Here is a 17,345-nt window from a genome sequence, read left to right as displayed (position 1 = left end):
TCTCTGAGCTTGTCCAGGTCTTGCTCTAGTTCTTCTTTTCTCCTCTCTAACCTGTTGCTGTGCGTCTCCCATAGCAACGCTGCTCCTTGCATCACAACAAACACAGAGCTGCTGAGACCGAGAGCATGACGGGCCACAGAGTCACAGTGCACCTGCACACAGACAGACAGGTAGAGACAGACAGGTTAGGTTGGGTGGGTAAAGATGAACATTCATAAAGCGCTGAAGTCTCAGTGACGTTTATGACTGACATTGAAACCAGCCAATCGATTTTCGCCCTGCCTCTGGCTTTGTTCAGTCAGAGTGAGGAGCTGAGAGCTGACAACGTCGTTCACCTCGTCCTCTGACAGCTGCAGAGCTGAGAGCTGCTCCTGCAGGAGAACATGTGAAAAACAACAGGTCTGCATGTTAAACAAAGAAATGAAATGAGTAGCTGGAACATTTTAGCACTCGTTGTTTAATTTAAACGACAGAGAACTCTGCTGAACGCCAGTTTTATTTGTGCCGATGTTGTTTAACTTGATAATTAAAACTAAATCTGACTTTGCTCAAAGTGACACAGCGATGTCATGTGACTGTACCTTACAGCGCTCCACCTCAGACAGTCGATCCTGACACATCTGATCGTAACAACAATGCAGCTGGTGGAGGAGGTCAGCATGAAGGCTCTCTGAAAACACACACACACACACACACACACACACACACACACACACACACACACACACACACACACACACAGGTGTGTACAGGTGGGTCTACACAGACTCTGTGATGTGTTGAGTCAAAAGCAAAAAGAAGGTGAAGACAGTTACTGATTTCTTCATTGACAGCTGTCAGCTGGCTGAACCAATCAGAGACCAGAGCAGTGGAGCAGGAAGGCGGGACCAGAGAGCTGAAACAGAGAGACAGGACGTGATTGGACAACCAGCAGGAGGTGGAGCCTGTAAAAATGGTGATCAAAATTGGACTGCCTGAAATGGAATGAACTGAAATTTGTTGTTGAATGTGGGCGGAGCAGGAAGCGGCCAGTTGTCTGATTGGTTGAGGTTGTGATTTGGTCGGTCGCAGTTCACCACAGTTAAACTCCACACGAAGCTCAAATGTGAATTTATTTTTGTCGCCAGAAGCAAATGTTTTCTTCACCACTTCACTCGCACAGAATCAAAATGAACGTGAGGCGAACGTTAGCCAGTGTTCACTTCCTGTATGTGTATCTGAACCAATCAGAGCACAGACAGCAGTGTGCGGTGTTGTTACCTGATGTTTTGGATGATTTGTTGTAGTTGTTCTGTCAGATCCTGTTGAGTTTGTTTCATCTCCTGAACTGTCTGCTGATCTGAGAACAGCTGTTGATCCTTGTTAATGCTGCAGAATTGCCTGCAACACAAATACATCGACCGTTAACAGAAGACTGTAGTGGGTCGTGTCCAGAAGGGAACCACAGATCTGCAAAAGTCTTGAGCATGCTCACTTGTTTCAGTCCTGACTCAGTGATGGCAGACACACCAGGAGACACAAATATTCCTGTGACTGACTCATTTTACTGTCTCACAGTATGCAACCTAAACACTGTCTATTCCTGTCTATGACCTGTCTATAACCTGTCTGAACCTGTCTATGATCTGTCTATAACCTGTCTGAACCTGTCTATAACCTGTCTAAACCTGTCTGAACCTGTCTATGATCTGTCTATAACCTGTCTAAACCTGTCTGAACCTGTCTATGACCTGTCTATAACCTGTCTGAACCTGTCTATGTCCTGTCTATAACCTGTCTATGTCCTGGTTCTGTACCCACCTGAAGCTGTCTACGACCTCGCTGACTTTGCCCCGCCTCCAGCGGATCAGACACTCCTCCCAGTGCAGACAGAGGATTGACTCCTCCTCCACCTTCTTCACCTTGAAGTTCAGCACCAGACGAGCCACGCAGCGACGATTGGCCAACAGGGACTGATTCAACATCTGAGACACAGAGACAGAGAGACACACCTGTGAGAGTGTCGGGGGTCAGAGGTCACAGTGAGATACTTTGGCCTCAGTTGGACTTTTCACACTACACATCCTCATGTCAGGATTAGGAGAGGATTAACAGTGAGATACCATGGCCTCGTTGAACATCAGTTTGTGGATTTCAGGTGGGGACAGGAAGCCGATCACCTCCAGCTGTTGGCAGCATGTCCTGAGGACAACTCTGAGCTATAAGAGACAAACATACAGGAAACATGTGGTCACACACAGCAGCTCCCAAACACTGGGTCAGGACCCGCAGGTGGGTCACAGGAGATTTAATTTGGGTCGCCAAATAAATAAAAAGATGATGGCTGAAATTTAGTGATCCTGTCACAATGTTGAACACACAACACTGTGACAGGATCAATGAGTCAACTCATTCAGAAACTGATCATCATTAACAATAACTGGGGAAGCAAAACTGATAAAAGGATTCAAAAGATGAACTTTAGTGAAATAAAAGTCAACAGAACAGCATCTGCAAACTGTTGTTTAGTGGATTAGAGTAGAACAGAAGGAGGGAAGACGGAGACGAGCAGGTCACCTCAGCGCTCTGTGCACACGAGGGACGATCACAATTAATCAATCGTCAATCAACTGGTCGTTAAGAATCTGATCAAACATCTAAAATTTCATTCATCTGTTAAATAAACATGTGAAACATGTTCCACAGGCTACGCTCTTAGTAATGAGGGTTCTGAAAGGGGTTCTTCCTGAAGGGCTTCTGAAGAACCCTTTTTAGAAGAAAGAGTTCTTTGAGGATTGTTGAAATCATTCAAGAACTCTTTCAAGGGTTCTATGAACTATAACATAAAATGGTTCTCAGTAGAATATCCTCAGTGTGTTCTAGATAAAACCCTTGGAATATAAAAAGGTTCTCAATAGAACCCCCTGGTTGGATTCTTGTTAGCACCCATAGAAAAGTAGAAAGGTTCTGAGTAGAACCTCCAGAGAGGGGTTTAAGTGGAACCATTGCACCATAAAAGGGTTCTCTGTAGAACCTCTCACAGGGGGTTCTAGATGAAACCCTTCAGATGGTTCTAGATATAACCCTTTATGTTGGGTTCTAGGTAGAACTCTTTGAAAGGGTTCCAAGTGAACTTTTATAAAAGTTCTTACAGGAACCAAAAATGGTTCTCCTATAGGGACAAGCTGAAGAACCCTATATGGTTCTAGTTAGCAGCTTTATTTGTGAGGGTGTATGTAACTCTGTCAGAGAACGTGGAACATGTTGCCGTGGAAATAAAACTCTGACTGAGGGGCTATTTGATAAAAACAACATTTTAAAGGTTTTGTAAGTTTGATTAACTGATTAATTGATCGTTAATTTGACCAATGATCAATTAAGGAATGAAGAAACAATTTCCAACCCTAAATGATAAAGTCGTAAAACAGCTGTGACGGTTTGCGATGATCTCATCATCCACCCTGATGATGACGCTTCAGTCTCACCTTGGTGGTTCGTCGAGTCTCAATTTCAGCCAGTTTGTTCTTCAGCTCCATGATCCTCGTTCTCTTCATCTCCCCCTCCTTCTCCACCTCCTCCCAGAGAGAATTCACCTCCTGTACACACACACACACACACACACACACACACACACACACACACACACACACACACACACACACAGGATCACATCTGCAGCCAGGATTTAAGAAACACTCATGTCCAAATTCTCCAGCTGAACCTGAACACACCTCAGAGAATATCTGAACAGCCGCCAACCAAACTCTGTTCAAATTTCAGCATATTTACAAATAATTCACAAAATGTCACATTCTTGTTCATTTAACCTTCAGGTTTCAATCACATGTCACATGACCTTCATCAGCAGATGGAGTTTGTTCAGTTCGTCATGTTCAAATTTTCAAAGTGATGTGATCAAAAGCTCCTTTTTTTTAATCTTTAATCTTACTTTTAATCTGAGGTCAATTAAGTGTAAAAAACATTTGACTCATCCTTTAAAAGCCAGCGTGTGTGATTTCTGTGTGTGACTGTAAAATAAATGTTTGATTATTCCTGTTCAGGACTTTGTGAACTAATTTCATAAATCCTTACCAACTTTTATTTAATGAATATAACAGAAAAAACGTCTCTATGACAGAGGTGATGTCACACACAGGGGGCGTGTCCAAAGCTGATTATAACAGCACATTTTCACACTGATGTTATCAGGAGCTTTTGTTACATTTTTTTAGTCTGAAGTTGTAAATTCTTGTCTGGGACCAGGCAGTTTTCTGACACACAGACAGTTTATACATTTAAAACATTAAAGCAAAACCAAAACATTTCATAAATTACACATATTTCATATAAATAAATCCTTAGAGAAAACATTTCACAGTTAACAGTTTTCAAAGTTTTTTTGGTGGGACATGAAGAATGAGTAAAAATAATTATGACATTAAACCCTTGAATATCCAGAAACACCTGCAGACTGACGGGTTCCTGCTGCTTCATTTTGTCCTTCAGGATGTTCAACCTGAGGTCCACCTGCTTCAGAAAGGACACCAGCTCCTGACTGGCAGCCTCCACCTGAGTCTCACACACCTGAACACACAACATGTAAATGAGTTCAGGTAAGAAACGGCATCATGTGGACAACTACTCGATCATTAATCCACTATCAAATTAATTGCCAATTATTTTAATGACTGATTAATCATTTTGAGTTTAAATTTAAAAAAGTCCTAATTCTCTGATTTCAGTTTCTTAAATGTGAATATTTTATGTTTTCTTTCCTGCTCTCTGACAGTAAACTGAATATCTTTGAGCTGAGGACAAAACAAATCTTTCTGACATTTTCTGGACTAAACAACTAATCAATCATTCAAGACACTGACAGGATTAATAATTGATTAATTGAGAAATGAATGAACAGATGAATCAATGACAATAATCATCAGAAGCGTGTCCTACTTCTGAGAGGTCTGCGAGTTCTGCCTTCATCTGCTGCAAAGCGTCTTCGTGTCTTTTGCTTCTTTTCTCCGTCAGTCGTTCGAGGAAGCCAGGACTCGAATGTTTGGACTCTGAAAGACAGGGACAGAGGACAAGGGGCGGAGCTGCAGCTGTGATTGGCTGCACACACATTACTTTGGACTGTGGGGTTTTATGAGGCTTGTTGGACATCAACACTGGACGTGGACAGTCTGCTGGTGAGCACGGGACATTCAGATCCAGACTGTGATCAGTGATCAATCAAACTGATCGGTCAGGTGACACCAGAGGTCAAAGATACGTACCCACAGTGTCGGGAAGTCTTCTGACCTCCTCGACTTCTTCGTCAATATCAGACTGCTGCCACCTGCTGGACAGAGGACATGTTTGTTGACACGTCATGGATGGACATGATGATAGACCAGTGTTTCCCAGCCCTGGTCCTCAGAGGACACTGTCCTGCATGTTTCAGATGTTTCTGCTCCGACACACCTGATTCAGATGATCAGGTCGTTGTCAGGTTTCTGCAGAGGCTTGATGACGAGCTGATCGTGTGGATCAGGTGTGTTGGAGCAGAGAAACATCTGAAACATGCAGGACAGTGTCCTCTGAGGACCAGGGTTGGGAAACACTGTGATAGAGTGTCTGTCTGTCTGTGTACCTGCTGGCTGTACTGCAGTGTGCTTTACTGTCCTCTGCAGACCGACAGTCTGTCCTCCTGTCTCTCCATCTAGCCAGCAGAGATCTGGACAGCTGAGCCTTCAACACACAAACACACACAACGTTACTGAAGACCTGAACATATGACAGCTGTTAAAAAAAATATTCATCGACTCACTGTTTCACCTCTAATCTGAAGCTCAACTTCAGTATCGGAGAATAAAACTAAATTCTAAAGTAAAAATAACTTGACAGTTGTACTTCAGTATCTTCACCTGTGCAGATCACTGTCTGTTCGTCGTTGGAAAAAACTTACCGTTTCTTTAGCTAGCAACTCTTAAGTAACGTGTCTGATAAAAGATAACAGTGTTAGCTCTATTAGCTTAGCTAATGAGTGCCACTGTAACAACATGAAGCAGCTAGCAGCTAACAGTAACCAGCTAACTGTTATCAGTCGAGTACTATTCATACATTAGTTGTTTGATTCATTAAATGTTAGAAAATTGTGAAAAATGTTGATCAGTGTTTCCCAAGATGACGTCCTCAAATGTCTTTACTGACACAGTGGAGTAACGAAACCAGAAAATATTCACAGCTGAGGAGCTGAAATCAGAGTATTTTAGATATGGAAACTCACATTTTTTAATTTAAGTATCCTGTATAATAAACACACGTCTGGCATTTGTAACAAAACAAACTGCTTGAAAATCCGTTGAGCTCCTGCCTCCATACACTGACAGACACTGACACACACTGACAGACACTGACATACAGACATACACTGACATACACTGACATACAGACATACACTGACATACAGACATACACTGACACACACTGACAGACACTGACATACAGACATACACTGACATACACTGACATGCAGACATACACTGACATACTGACATACACTGACATACACTGACATGCAGACATACACTGACAGACACTGACAGACACTGACATACAGACATACACTGACATACACTGACATACAGACATACAGACATACACTGACATACACTGACAGACACTGACAGACACTGACATACAGACATACACTGACATACAGACATACACTGACATACACTGACATACACTGACATACAGACATACACTGACAGACACTGACATACACTGACATACAGACATACACTGACATACACTGACATACAGACATACAGACATACACTGACATACAGACATACACTGACATACAGACATACACTGACATACACTGACATACAGACATACAGACATACACTGACATACACTGACATACAGACATACACTGACATACAGACATACAGACATACACTGACATACAGACATACACTGACATACAGACATACACAGACATACACTGACACACTGACATACACTGACATACAGACATACACAGACATACACTGACATACAGACATACACTGACATACAAACATACACTGACATACAGACATACACTGACATACAGACATACACAGACATACACTGACATACAGACATACACAGACATACACTGACATACAGACATACACTGACATACACTGACATACAGACATACAGACATACACTGACATACACTGACATACAGACATACACTGACATACACTGACATACACTGACATACAGACATAGAGACATACACTGACATACACTGACATACAGACATACACTGACATACAAACATACACTGACATACAGACATACAGACATACACTGACATACACTGACATACAGACATACACTGACAGACACTGACATACAGACATACACTGACATACAAACATACACTGACATACAGACATACAGACATACACTGACATACACTGACATACAGACATACAGACATACACTGACATACAGACATACACTGACATACAGACATACACTGACATACAAACATACACTGACATACAGACATACACTGACATACAGACATACACTGACATACAAACATACACTGACATACAGACATACACTGACATACACTGACATACAGACATACAGACATACACTGACATACAGACATACACTGACATACAAACATACACTGACATACAGACATACAGACATACACTGACATACAGACATACACTGACAGACACTGACATACAGACAGACACTGGGAGCAGATACGCCATGTTGACGAAATAATTTAATTCCAAATTATCTACACTAAGTTACATCCCAGAGGCAGAGGTTTGGTGAATGCAGGACATTTACTTGTAGTGAAGTAATTTTACAGTGTGGTATTAGTACTTTTGCTTCAGTAAAGGATCTTAATACTTAATCTGTTCTCTGTTATAAGCTAACTGCTAGCAACTAGCCTACGGCAACCAGTTACCTCTTACCAGCTAATGATAAATAGCTAACTGTTACCAGCTAGTTAGCTACAGGAGCTGATAACCTGTGTGACCGTTGAATGACCTCCCTCTGCTCTCATCTGTTTGTCTCGCTCTATAAATTCTGTCATGTTGCCTTCACTGTCACCGTTGGAGACCTCTGACTCACCTGAGCTTCAAACAGCGGTCGGTAAACTTTGCCGCTCGGTACCACTCTTCTTTTACTCATGACGACTGATTGACAGACGGTCAGTAAATAGCTGGTCTGTTGCACTCGTTTGTTTTCTTTTTGACTCTTTCTATGAATCCAAAGTCCGTCGATAGTTTCTTCATTCGTCTCAGAAATCACATCAAATAGCTGTATTGATATGGACAACGCGTCACCATGGCAACGAGGGAGAAGAACGCTGTGCTGCGTTCATGGTCTTACAGAAACGTAGGGGGAAAAAATTATACATACTAAACACAGAAACGTCACTTCAAACAGCTTTAGAGAAAAATTTACTGAGCGCTCCAGCGATCAATTGATCATTAGATTAATCGCAAACTATTTTGATAGTTAATTGATTGGTTTGAATTTGTTTTAACAATAAAGAAAAATTCTCTGATTTCAGCTGAACTGAATTCAGTTGTGAACAAAACAAGACATTTGAGGACATCATCTTGGACTGATCAATATTTTTCACTATTCCAGAGACCAGACAACTAATTGATTATTGGAGAGAATTATCAAAAGATTCATTGATAATTTGTTAAATTGTTAGCTGCAGGCCTAAAATCGATAAAAACTTTTCACATCTTTAAGCAGGTGAAATGTCCCTTTAGACCAACAGTTCTCAACCTGAAGGGTCACAACACAGATGTATTATGGGTCACAAGTCGACAACAGAGAGAAGAGAACAGACTCTTTATTATCATCCTGAAGCTTTTCTGCAAAACAAAAAGAACAAATGAAGCAACATTCACAAAGGATAAACACGTCGTATAGACACTAAATCAAATATGATCAAATCCCTCCATATCTATATCACTACAACATTTTAGGGATGACTATTGGTGTTTCAACAAAATATAAACTCAGTGAGATTTTTGACCAATGATCATCAGTAATGTGGATATAATGACTCGGTGTTTCATCATCTGAAATGAAACCAGTCAGAAATAAAAGATCAAACTGACACATAAAATAAAACTCAATCAGAACTCAGGAACACAAATAAGATCATCTTTGAGTTATTGATCATCTCTATCTGATGTCAACTCCTGTTCAGTCAGAGTCTGTGATGTCACTGCTGTCGTCAAGGTTACTGACTGGGTACTCCTTGCAGCAGAGCCTCGACCGCACGGCTCGCTTCCTGTTGTCATGGAAACAAGAACAGTCGGAAATGGACGCTCTGAGAACAGCAGAAATATTTTGTATAAAGTTTGAAAGGGTGTCAGCTGACCTGCGGTAAAAGAAGTTTGGTCGACCTCTGACGTTCAGACAACCGTCTGTCTCCTCCTCCTGAAGACACACAGACAGACAGACAGACAGACAGGTGGACAGAGAAAGAGACGGTTCAGTTGAGACAGTTTACTGTGTTTCAGCAGGTTGATCCTCTCAGGGTTAATATTACTTTGTCAAGTAAAATTAAAAACTGGTCAGATACATTTAAAACAAACACTGAAACAATGACAACATCAACAAACAAACAAAAACAATGTAACAAAACAAAAACAACAAAATAGATGTGAAAAGACGAAAACATCAAAAACACATAACAAGATGAAAACAGTTCAAGTAAAAGTAAAAACTGAAACAATGAAAACATCCGTCCCTGCATCAGCTGACACACAGAGGCACTCAGGTAAATTACCCATGATGCACCAGTCTTGCTCTTCTGTTCAGATTCTGTGTCTCCTCCTAGAGGAGAGTCGTGCTGCTGCAGCGCTGCCGCCTCCTCGTTCTCCCCGGAGGTCCCACTGCGCACCTCCTCACTGCTGCCTGATCACACAGGTCACATGATCAAACAGGTCACATGATCACACAGGTCATGTGATCACACAGGTCACGTGATACAGGTCACACATACACTGACACACTTCACATGTATGTCACATGACTCTGACCTTTAGCAGTGTTCTCTGTGGGCTCCTCCTCCTCGCTGCTCACACTCCTCTCACACTGAGGGAGAAAACCTTCATTATTACATCATCATCATCATCATCATCATCATCATCACCTATATCAGCAACACCTTCATCACCTCCCCTTCCTCACCTGGTGAGTGTTACAGGTGATTCTGCGGAGGCGTGTCCTCAGCTGTAGCTCCTCCCCCTGTGACCTCAGTAGGAGGAGCTCCAGTCCATCACACTTCTCAGTCAGCTGTCTGACGTGCTCCCTGTACTGATCCTTCTCCTGCAGGAGCAGCCGCGCCTCCTCCTGTTGCTCCGCCCGCGACGACAGGGCCTGACGCAGCCAATGAGAGGGGTCGCAGTAATGACATCATCACCACTAACTGGTCCATTAATGAAGGCGTGTTTCCAAATGCTTGGAAAACTATAATAATTACAGAGGCGTCAGTATCCTAACAGCTCTGATCAGATCATTTCCTGTCTGGATGTGACGTCCGTCTCACTGCTTCCTTCTATGCAGTTTGGATTTTGAAAACATGATTTCACTGAAACATCAAATTGTTTCCTTCTGGAAAATATTAAGATTAAATTTGACGAGGGATTGATTGAATTAAAGAAAACCTTTGATACCGTTAATCATGAGGTTCTAATTACAAAGTTATCAAAGTTTCATTTTTCTCCTGTTGTAATTAAATGAATAAAATCATATCTTAGGGACAGAAAACTGTGTTCATGTGGATCAAATGACCTCACAAGTGGCTGATAATCACATTGGTGTACCTCAGGGTTCAACGTTGGGTCCTCCGCTTTTTAGTTTGTTTATTATTGACCTACCTGAAGCTCGTCCACCTGCTGCAGCGTGTCAGCTGACCACGCAGTTACATGCTGAAAACAAGAAGCCAGCAGCAGAGGAGCTACATCTGCTTCAACGATCAATATCTCTGACTGGTTAACAAGCTCATGTTTACATGTGTGTGTGTGTGTGTGTGTGTGTGTGTGTGTGTGTGTGTGTGTACTATCAGCCTGTCAGCAACTGCAGATGAAAATTATCTTGTATGACTAAAATCCGGCACATTTAGGTGACTTAAGTGATTGTGTTAATTAATGTGGACTGTCCCTTCTTTAATAAAGTCTTCTCTCCTCTGTCTCCCTCTTGTCCTCACCTTGTCCCTCTCTCTGATCACCTCCTCCAGCTGTCTCAGGGTTTGTTTGTTTCGTTGACGGTACATCTTTGCATCTCCTTTCAGCTGAGCGCACCTGAGCTCCAGCTCCTCCTTCTCCTCCACACTCTGAAAACACAAAGAACCGTTAATCGTCCATCGATCTGTCCGACGTTTTTTCAATCAATCGATTAGGTGTGTTGTCTTTAAAATGTTGAAAAATGTTGATCGGTTTCCCTAAGTCCAAGATGACGTCCTCAAACGTCTCGTTTTGTCCACAACTCAAAGATATTCAGTTTACTGTCAGAGAGGACAGAAACCAGAAAATAAAAAGACTAAAAATAATTAAATGATTATCAAAATAGTTTAATAGTGGATTAATAATCAATTTGTTTAGTTTTCAGTTGCTCCTCCGTCCTCTGATCTGCTCCTCGTTTCTCACACAGTAAATGAGTCACTTCCTCTGTCGGTGTCAGAATAACCGCTGAGGCGTTACGACATGATTTGACTCAGATCACAACTTCAAAAGTCTGTCTGTTAACTGTAACATGTCTGTGCGTCTGTCCAAGATCAATCCGTCCTCAGGGAGACAATAAAGTCTCATTCAATCTAATCTAATAAAAGCCTGATGGTGAGACATTAGCAGGAAGTTAACTGAGGACATTAACTGGACGTCCTCTGTGTCTCATTATGCCAAAAAAGAACATTTTAAAAAGTTTAATTATCTTCAGGTGTCTCTTATTGTAAAATATGTGCAGATCTGTGGACTTTTTAAGATCAGAAAATATGAACCGATCCTTCAGTTGTGGTTCAGATGTTGATGTTTTTAGCTTTAAATCTTTAATTTGATGTTTTTCTGTCAATAATAACTTGGAACACACGATCATCTTGTTATGTTCTGTATCCTGTCATCAGTATTTCCTCCTCCTCCTCCTCCTCCTCCTCCTCCTCCTCCTCCTCCTCCTCCTCCTCCTCACCCTCCTCCTCCTCCTCCTCCTCCTCCTCACCCTCCTCCTCCTCCTCCTCCTCCTCCTCACCCTCCTCCTCCTCCTCACCCTCCTCCTCCTCTCCTCCTCCTCCTCACCCTGGCTCTCTGCTCCTCGGCTCGGTGCAGGTCTCTCCTCAGTCCAAATACTGTGGTGAGGAGGTTCATCTGAAGAGGAGCTGGACTCTGCTGCTGCTTCTCCTCCTTCTTCTCCTCCTTCTTCTCCTCCTTCTTCTCCTCCTTCTTCTCCTCCTTCAGCTCCTCCAGTCTGTTGGGATTGAAGAAGGTCTCTGTGGGCAGAGCCAGACTGCGGCTCTGAAAACACACAGTCAACATGTCACACACACACACACACACACACACACACACACACACACACACACACACACACACACACACACACACACACACAGACTTTTGTGTTTCGTTTTAGTGTTTTCTGACGCATCAGAGTTTTGTTTTTTCTCTCCAAGGCCTCTTTAAAAGTAAACTGGAACATTTCTAAAAATGTTTGTACTGATCGAACGTTTCAGCTCCAGTGCAGCTCGTCTCGACATGAACAAGACGAAAACAACAAAAACGAAGTTAACAAGACGAAAACGTAAAGCGGGAAAATGACAGGACAGTCATTAGGGTTCTATCACGGATCACGTGTGATAACTACATATGGCAACACCACTTGGACAAACTGTGTAGTTTGCTGTTCGCCTGCTGCCTGATTGGTTCTCTGTGAGAGCAAGTCACGGATCTTAAAATATTCATTTACATTTATGTTTGATTTGTGTTTCTTTTCTCATTTTGGTTTGATCTTTTCTCTTCACAGATATTTGTCTTGTGACATTTTTGCTCCTTTATATTTTTTTATCTCTTGAGAAACATCGAGGACGACACTGCCAGATTATTTAAGATGGCTGTAAATACTGCTCATTGACTGCCCCGCCTCCAAACAGCAACTGTCCAATCACAGTTTAGGAACCATAACCAGGTCAAGCTTTCCATTTCTGTCCATGTTGACGGTGAGCAGGAGGCTCTGAGCGTTTCATGATTCTGGATGCTGCCATCTTTTTGGTCGTCTTTCAAAACACAAGAGCACATGTGATCAATCTTCATCTGCTCTGACATAAACTGTTAGCATGTGTGGCTAACTAACACTAGCTTACTAGCTGCAGACAAACTTGTTAGATCCACTGCATCTACATTTGTTCTGTGGAGGTTTGAGGAGGAGGATGTGCGCTGATGAAGAATCAATCATTTGGTTGGCGTAGCAACAGTAACTAAAGAGGGCGGGGCTTAGCAAAGGGTCTACTTCTGTGTTATGTTTCTTTTTTTATGTCGTACAATTTTATTTGTATTTGGCTGTTTTTCTTATCAATGCTCCCTGTACTGTTCACATTATATTGTCTCTACTGTATTGTCAGCTATTGTGTTGTTAATAAAGTTTTTTTTTTAAGATAGCTGGCGCTGCCATATCTTGCTGCTCGCGCACAGTGGATCAGGCAGATGGCTAACTGGCTAATCACAGCAAGCTATTGATTAGTTATGTCTGTTGTGTGTCAGTTTTATGTCAGTTTTATATCAGTTTTATGTCAGTTGCGTGTCAGTTTTATGTCAGTAGTGTCACTTTTATGTCAGTCATGTATCAGTTTAATGTCAGTAGTTTGTCAGTAGTGTGTCAGTTGTGTATCAGTCGTGTGTCAGTTGTGTATCAGTCGTGTGTCAGTAGTGTGTCAGTCGTGTCTCTGTTTTATGTCAGTCATGTGTCAGTTTAATGTCAGTAGTATGTCAGTAGTGTGTCAGTCGTGTATCAGTCGTGTGTCAGTAGTGTGTCAGTTGTGTATCAGTTTTATGTCAGTCATGTGTCAGTTGTGTGTAAGTAGTGTGTCAGTCGTGTATCAGTAGTGTGTCAGTAGTGTGTCAGTAGCGTGTCAGTTGTGTGTCAGTTGTGTGTCAGTAGTGTGTGTACCTCCTGCAGCGGTTTCGTCGTTCGTCGTCTCAGCAGTCGAGTCTGACTCTCGGCTCTCAGCACCGTGTGTTTCAGACGCTCTACCTGCACACACACACACACACACACACACACACACACACACACACACACACACACACAAACACACACACACACACACACACAGAGGTCAGATCACCTGTCGGGGTCAGTGACAAGGGCGGGATCAGAGCTCAGGGGTCAGCTGACCTCTATCTGCAGATCTCTATTGGCCAGCAGGGCGTTGCTCTTCTCCTGACTCAGAGTGTTGATGTCGGCCATCAGACTGTAGTTGTGATCTCGGAGCTGCTTCACCTCCTCGCTCAGCCGCTCGCGCTCTTCTCGAAACTTCTGCACGCGCTCAGTCAGCTTCCTCAGCTCGCGGTCCCTCAGCTGTTGCTGCTGAGACCACGCCTCCTGGAGAAACACAACAATTGAACCAGCATGGAAACATCTCTGCATCTTTAACAGTTTCTTGGTACCCACTCACCTGTTCTTTGGCGACGGAGCACGCCTGCTGGCGACGCCTCCTCTCGTCCTGCAGCGCCCTCTGCAGGCGGCTGAGCTCTGACATCAAGAACTGAGTCAGACCAGATTCACCTGCTGTGTCTGAACACAGAGACGTTATTAAAGATGACACCATCACTCTCTCAGTTCAAGTTTTTATTGTGCATGACATCATCGTCTGAAATTAAAGACGAGAAAACATTGACTTGTTGCTTCCTGTAACACAAAGAAAGAAAACAAAACAAAACAAGGAACATCACCATCTTCCTGAGCGTGTGCTCATACGAAGCTGTTTTCGTCATTAGAGTCACTCGTTCTTTTAAATCTGCAGGTTTGGAGGAAAATTCACCAGGTGACTTTTGTCTCAGTGAAAGAATAACTGAGCTGATAATGGTGATGTCATTCTACTTTAAACGTATATTCTGATAATGACTTACTCCTGCAATGTCACTGCAAATCATTTCAACATGCATTACATTTTTTAAAGAAAAAGCTGCTGTGTGATCAGGTGTTTTATGCTGCAACAATCCCAAAAACAACCCATGAAATCCTGGAGGGACTGATAATCGGGCAACAGTTCATGTACTCAGCGAGTTTTACACAGTTTCAGTCACAATATGTCTTTTTTTAACCAAATCATGAAGCGATGGAAGCAAATGTGTGAAACTTTGGATTTAACTGAACAGGTTTCCTCCTGAACGAGTCCTCGCCATGTGACACACGAATCTGTCTGCACTCAGGGCGGAGACACTGATTGGCTGCCAGATAGGAAACAGTTCTATCAAGTTTTAAACAGTCAGACAGGTGGACAAACAGACAGAGAGACAGACAGGTGGACAGACAGACAGAGAGACAGACAGGTGGACAAACGGACAGAGAGACAGACAAGCGGACAGATAGACAGACAGGTGGACAAACAGACAGAGACAGACAAGCGGACAGATAGACAGAGAGGTGGACAAACAGACAGAGACAGACAGGTGGACAAACAGACAGAGAGACAGACAGGTGGACAGACAGACAGAGAGACAGACACGTGGACAAACAGACAGAGAGACAGACAAGCGGACAGATAGACAGACAGGTGGACAAACAGACAGACAGGTGGACAAACAGACATGGAGACAGACAGGTGGACAAACAGACAGAGAGACAGACAGGTGGACAGACCAATGAGGATGCTGAAGGTCTTGTTGGGCTCCTTCCCGGTGATGCGGCTGTACAGTTGAGGATAGTCCAGCTCCAGACTCTCCAGGAAGGCTGTGTGACCTTTGACCCCGGTCCTCTGCAGGATGTCCAGCAGAGCTCCTGCGAAGGTCAAAGGTCAGCTTTGTCAGTCAGACAAGATGGCTGACAAACACATGATCCACTCAGACATCTGTGACTGGACGTCACGTTCAATCAGGTTGGACTGCAGTGAAACTTCTGTGATCGGGTTGTTTTGTTTAAACTTCGAGCGTCTCACCAACTTTTCTCCTCCTGATGACGAGGCTGGGGTCGTTGAAGAGCTGCTCCTCATCCTCAGCACTGATCACCTGACAGCACCCACAACAAAACGACCAATGAGAACACGAAGCATACGACGGGGATGCAGCAGGAAGAGGAGGCGAAGCAGGAGTACCTGACACTGTCGGAGGTACGGGGTGATTCTTGAAGGGTCGATGGTTTTGATGAGCAGCATCCTGAAATCATCCATCTGCAGCCAGCAGAGGTCGTCCTCACTCACTCCCTCCATCACTACTGCACTACTACTACACTCAAGAGTACACACACCGAGTATTTACTGTGTACTGACCACAGACAGCAAACAAGACACCTGCACTGTCTTTAACTACATGACCTGTCTGTCTCTGTCTGTCTTTTTGTCTGTCGTTTTCTGTCCTTCTTTTCTCTCTGAGGAACAAGTCGTTTCTGTCACTTCCTCTTTGTGTCTCCGCCCTCTGACTGACACTGACAGCATGTATTTAAATGAATCTGTTGATCAGTAACTGTCAGTCACTGAGAACTGCAGGAAATATCATAAACTAATTTGTTAAGTTATATTTGAGGTACTTGTACTTTTCATTTATTATTATTATTGTTGTTGACAAATAAAGAGCTGCAACAATTAAACAATTACAGATTTAATTCAAATTTTACTGTGTCCAGTAATGAATCGGAGATAAATAAAAGTAACTAATTACATTACATAGTTTAAGGAATACACAAGTACAAGTAAAATTATAGACTTGAAAAAAAATTCTCTAACTAAAAGTACAAGTACCCCAAAAATGACTTAATCACAGTAATTTGAATAGCTCTAATTAGTTACTTTCATCCCAGGAAACAAATGTGTTTTCTGTTAATAGATGCTGTGAAATTATAAAAAAATATATTTGTTGACAAAGAAAGAATAACGTTTCAATTTCTTTCATGTAAATTATTGTGAAAGTCAATAATCAACTCAACTTTTGTCTTTTTGTCTTTAACGTTTTCATCTTTCTGTCATTTTGTCTTGTTATTTTGGTTTCGTCTTGTCTTTTCCACTTCTTGTCTTGTTTTGATATTACTGATATTAACTACAGATATTGTGTTCAAATGTAGGGGAGTAAAACTAAGCAAAAAGTAAATATTTCAAGTAGGTCTTTCAGGTATCTGTACTT

The 17,345-nt window shown here is 42.5% G+C and overlaps 2 protein-coding genes across 3 annotated transcripts in view; both read right to left on the bottom strand.

The window, feature by feature from the left end:
- Positions 1–8,333, bottom strand: part of ccdc180 (coiled-coil domain containing 180) — a 19,218-nt gene extending 10,885 nt beyond the window's left edge. Inside the window, exons 1-13 of the mRNA XM_084728861.1 lie at positions 8,125–8,333; positions 5,612–5,709; positions 5,252–5,320; positions 4,933–5,194; positions 4,444–4,563; positions 3,465–3,575; positions 2,103–2,198; positions 1,801–1,964; positions 1,261–1,380; positions 816–895; positions 582–670; positions 252–371; positions 1–152 (exon numbers count right to left, since the gene is read on the bottom strand). The exon at positions 1–152 is cut by the window's left edge and continues 22 nt beyond it. Coding sequence (XP_084584987.1) covers positions 1–152; positions 252–371; positions 582–670; positions 816–895; positions 1,261–1,380; positions 1,801–1,964; positions 2,103–2,198; positions 3,465–3,575; positions 4,444–4,563; positions 4,933–5,194; positions 5,252–5,320; positions 5,612–5,709; positions 8,125–8,184 — 1,541 coding nt within the window. The 5' untranslated portion in view covers positions 8,185–8,333. The remainder of the gene's footprint in view (positions 153–251; positions 372–581; positions 671–815; positions 896–1,260; positions 1,381–1,800; positions 1,965–2,102; positions 2,199–3,464; positions 3,576–4,443; positions 4,564–4,932; positions 5,195–5,251; positions 5,321–5,611; positions 5,710–8,124) is intronic.
- Positions 8,334–8,854: 521 nt separating this feature from the next.
- Positions 8,855–16,565, bottom strand: card9 (caspase recruitment domain family, member 9). Of its 2 annotated transcripts, XM_084729394.1 has the most exons (13): positions 16,325–16,565; positions 16,169–16,238; positions 15,874–16,011; positions 14,687–14,805; positions 14,407–14,613; positions 14,179–14,262; positions 12,315–12,530; positions 11,234–11,359; positions 10,216–10,404; positions 10,065–10,119; positions 9,812–9,939; positions 9,401–9,459; positions 8,855–9,310 (listed from the first exon to the last, which is right to left on the bottom strand). In XM_084729394.1, the coding sequence occupies exons 1-13, from the start codon at positions 16,436–16,438 to the stop codon at positions 9,223–9,225; spliced, it is 1,593 nt and encodes a 530-aa protein (XP_084585520.1). In that variant the 5' UTR covers positions 16,439–16,565; the 3' UTR covers positions 8,855–9,222. The 2 variants fall into 2 exon arrangements, with proteins under 2 accessions (XP_084585520.1, XP_084585521.1); XM_084729395.1 differs by lacking the exon at positions 16,325–16,565 and having other exon boundaries at positions 14,687–14,881; positions 16,169–16,318.
- Positions 16,566–17,345: the final 780 nt, after the last annotated feature.

Source organism: Lutjanus erythropterus, chromosome 10, assembly GCF_056507025.1.
Source record: "Lutjanus erythropterus isolate fLutEry1 chromosome 10, fLutEry1.hap2, whole genome shotgun sequence".
In the NCBI taxonomy this organism is placed as follows: domain Eukaryota; kingdom Metazoa; phylum Chordata; class Actinopteri; order Lutjaniformes; family Lutjanidae; genus Lutjanus; species Lutjanus erythropterus.
This window is presented reverse-complemented; position numbering and strand designations above follow the sequence as displayed.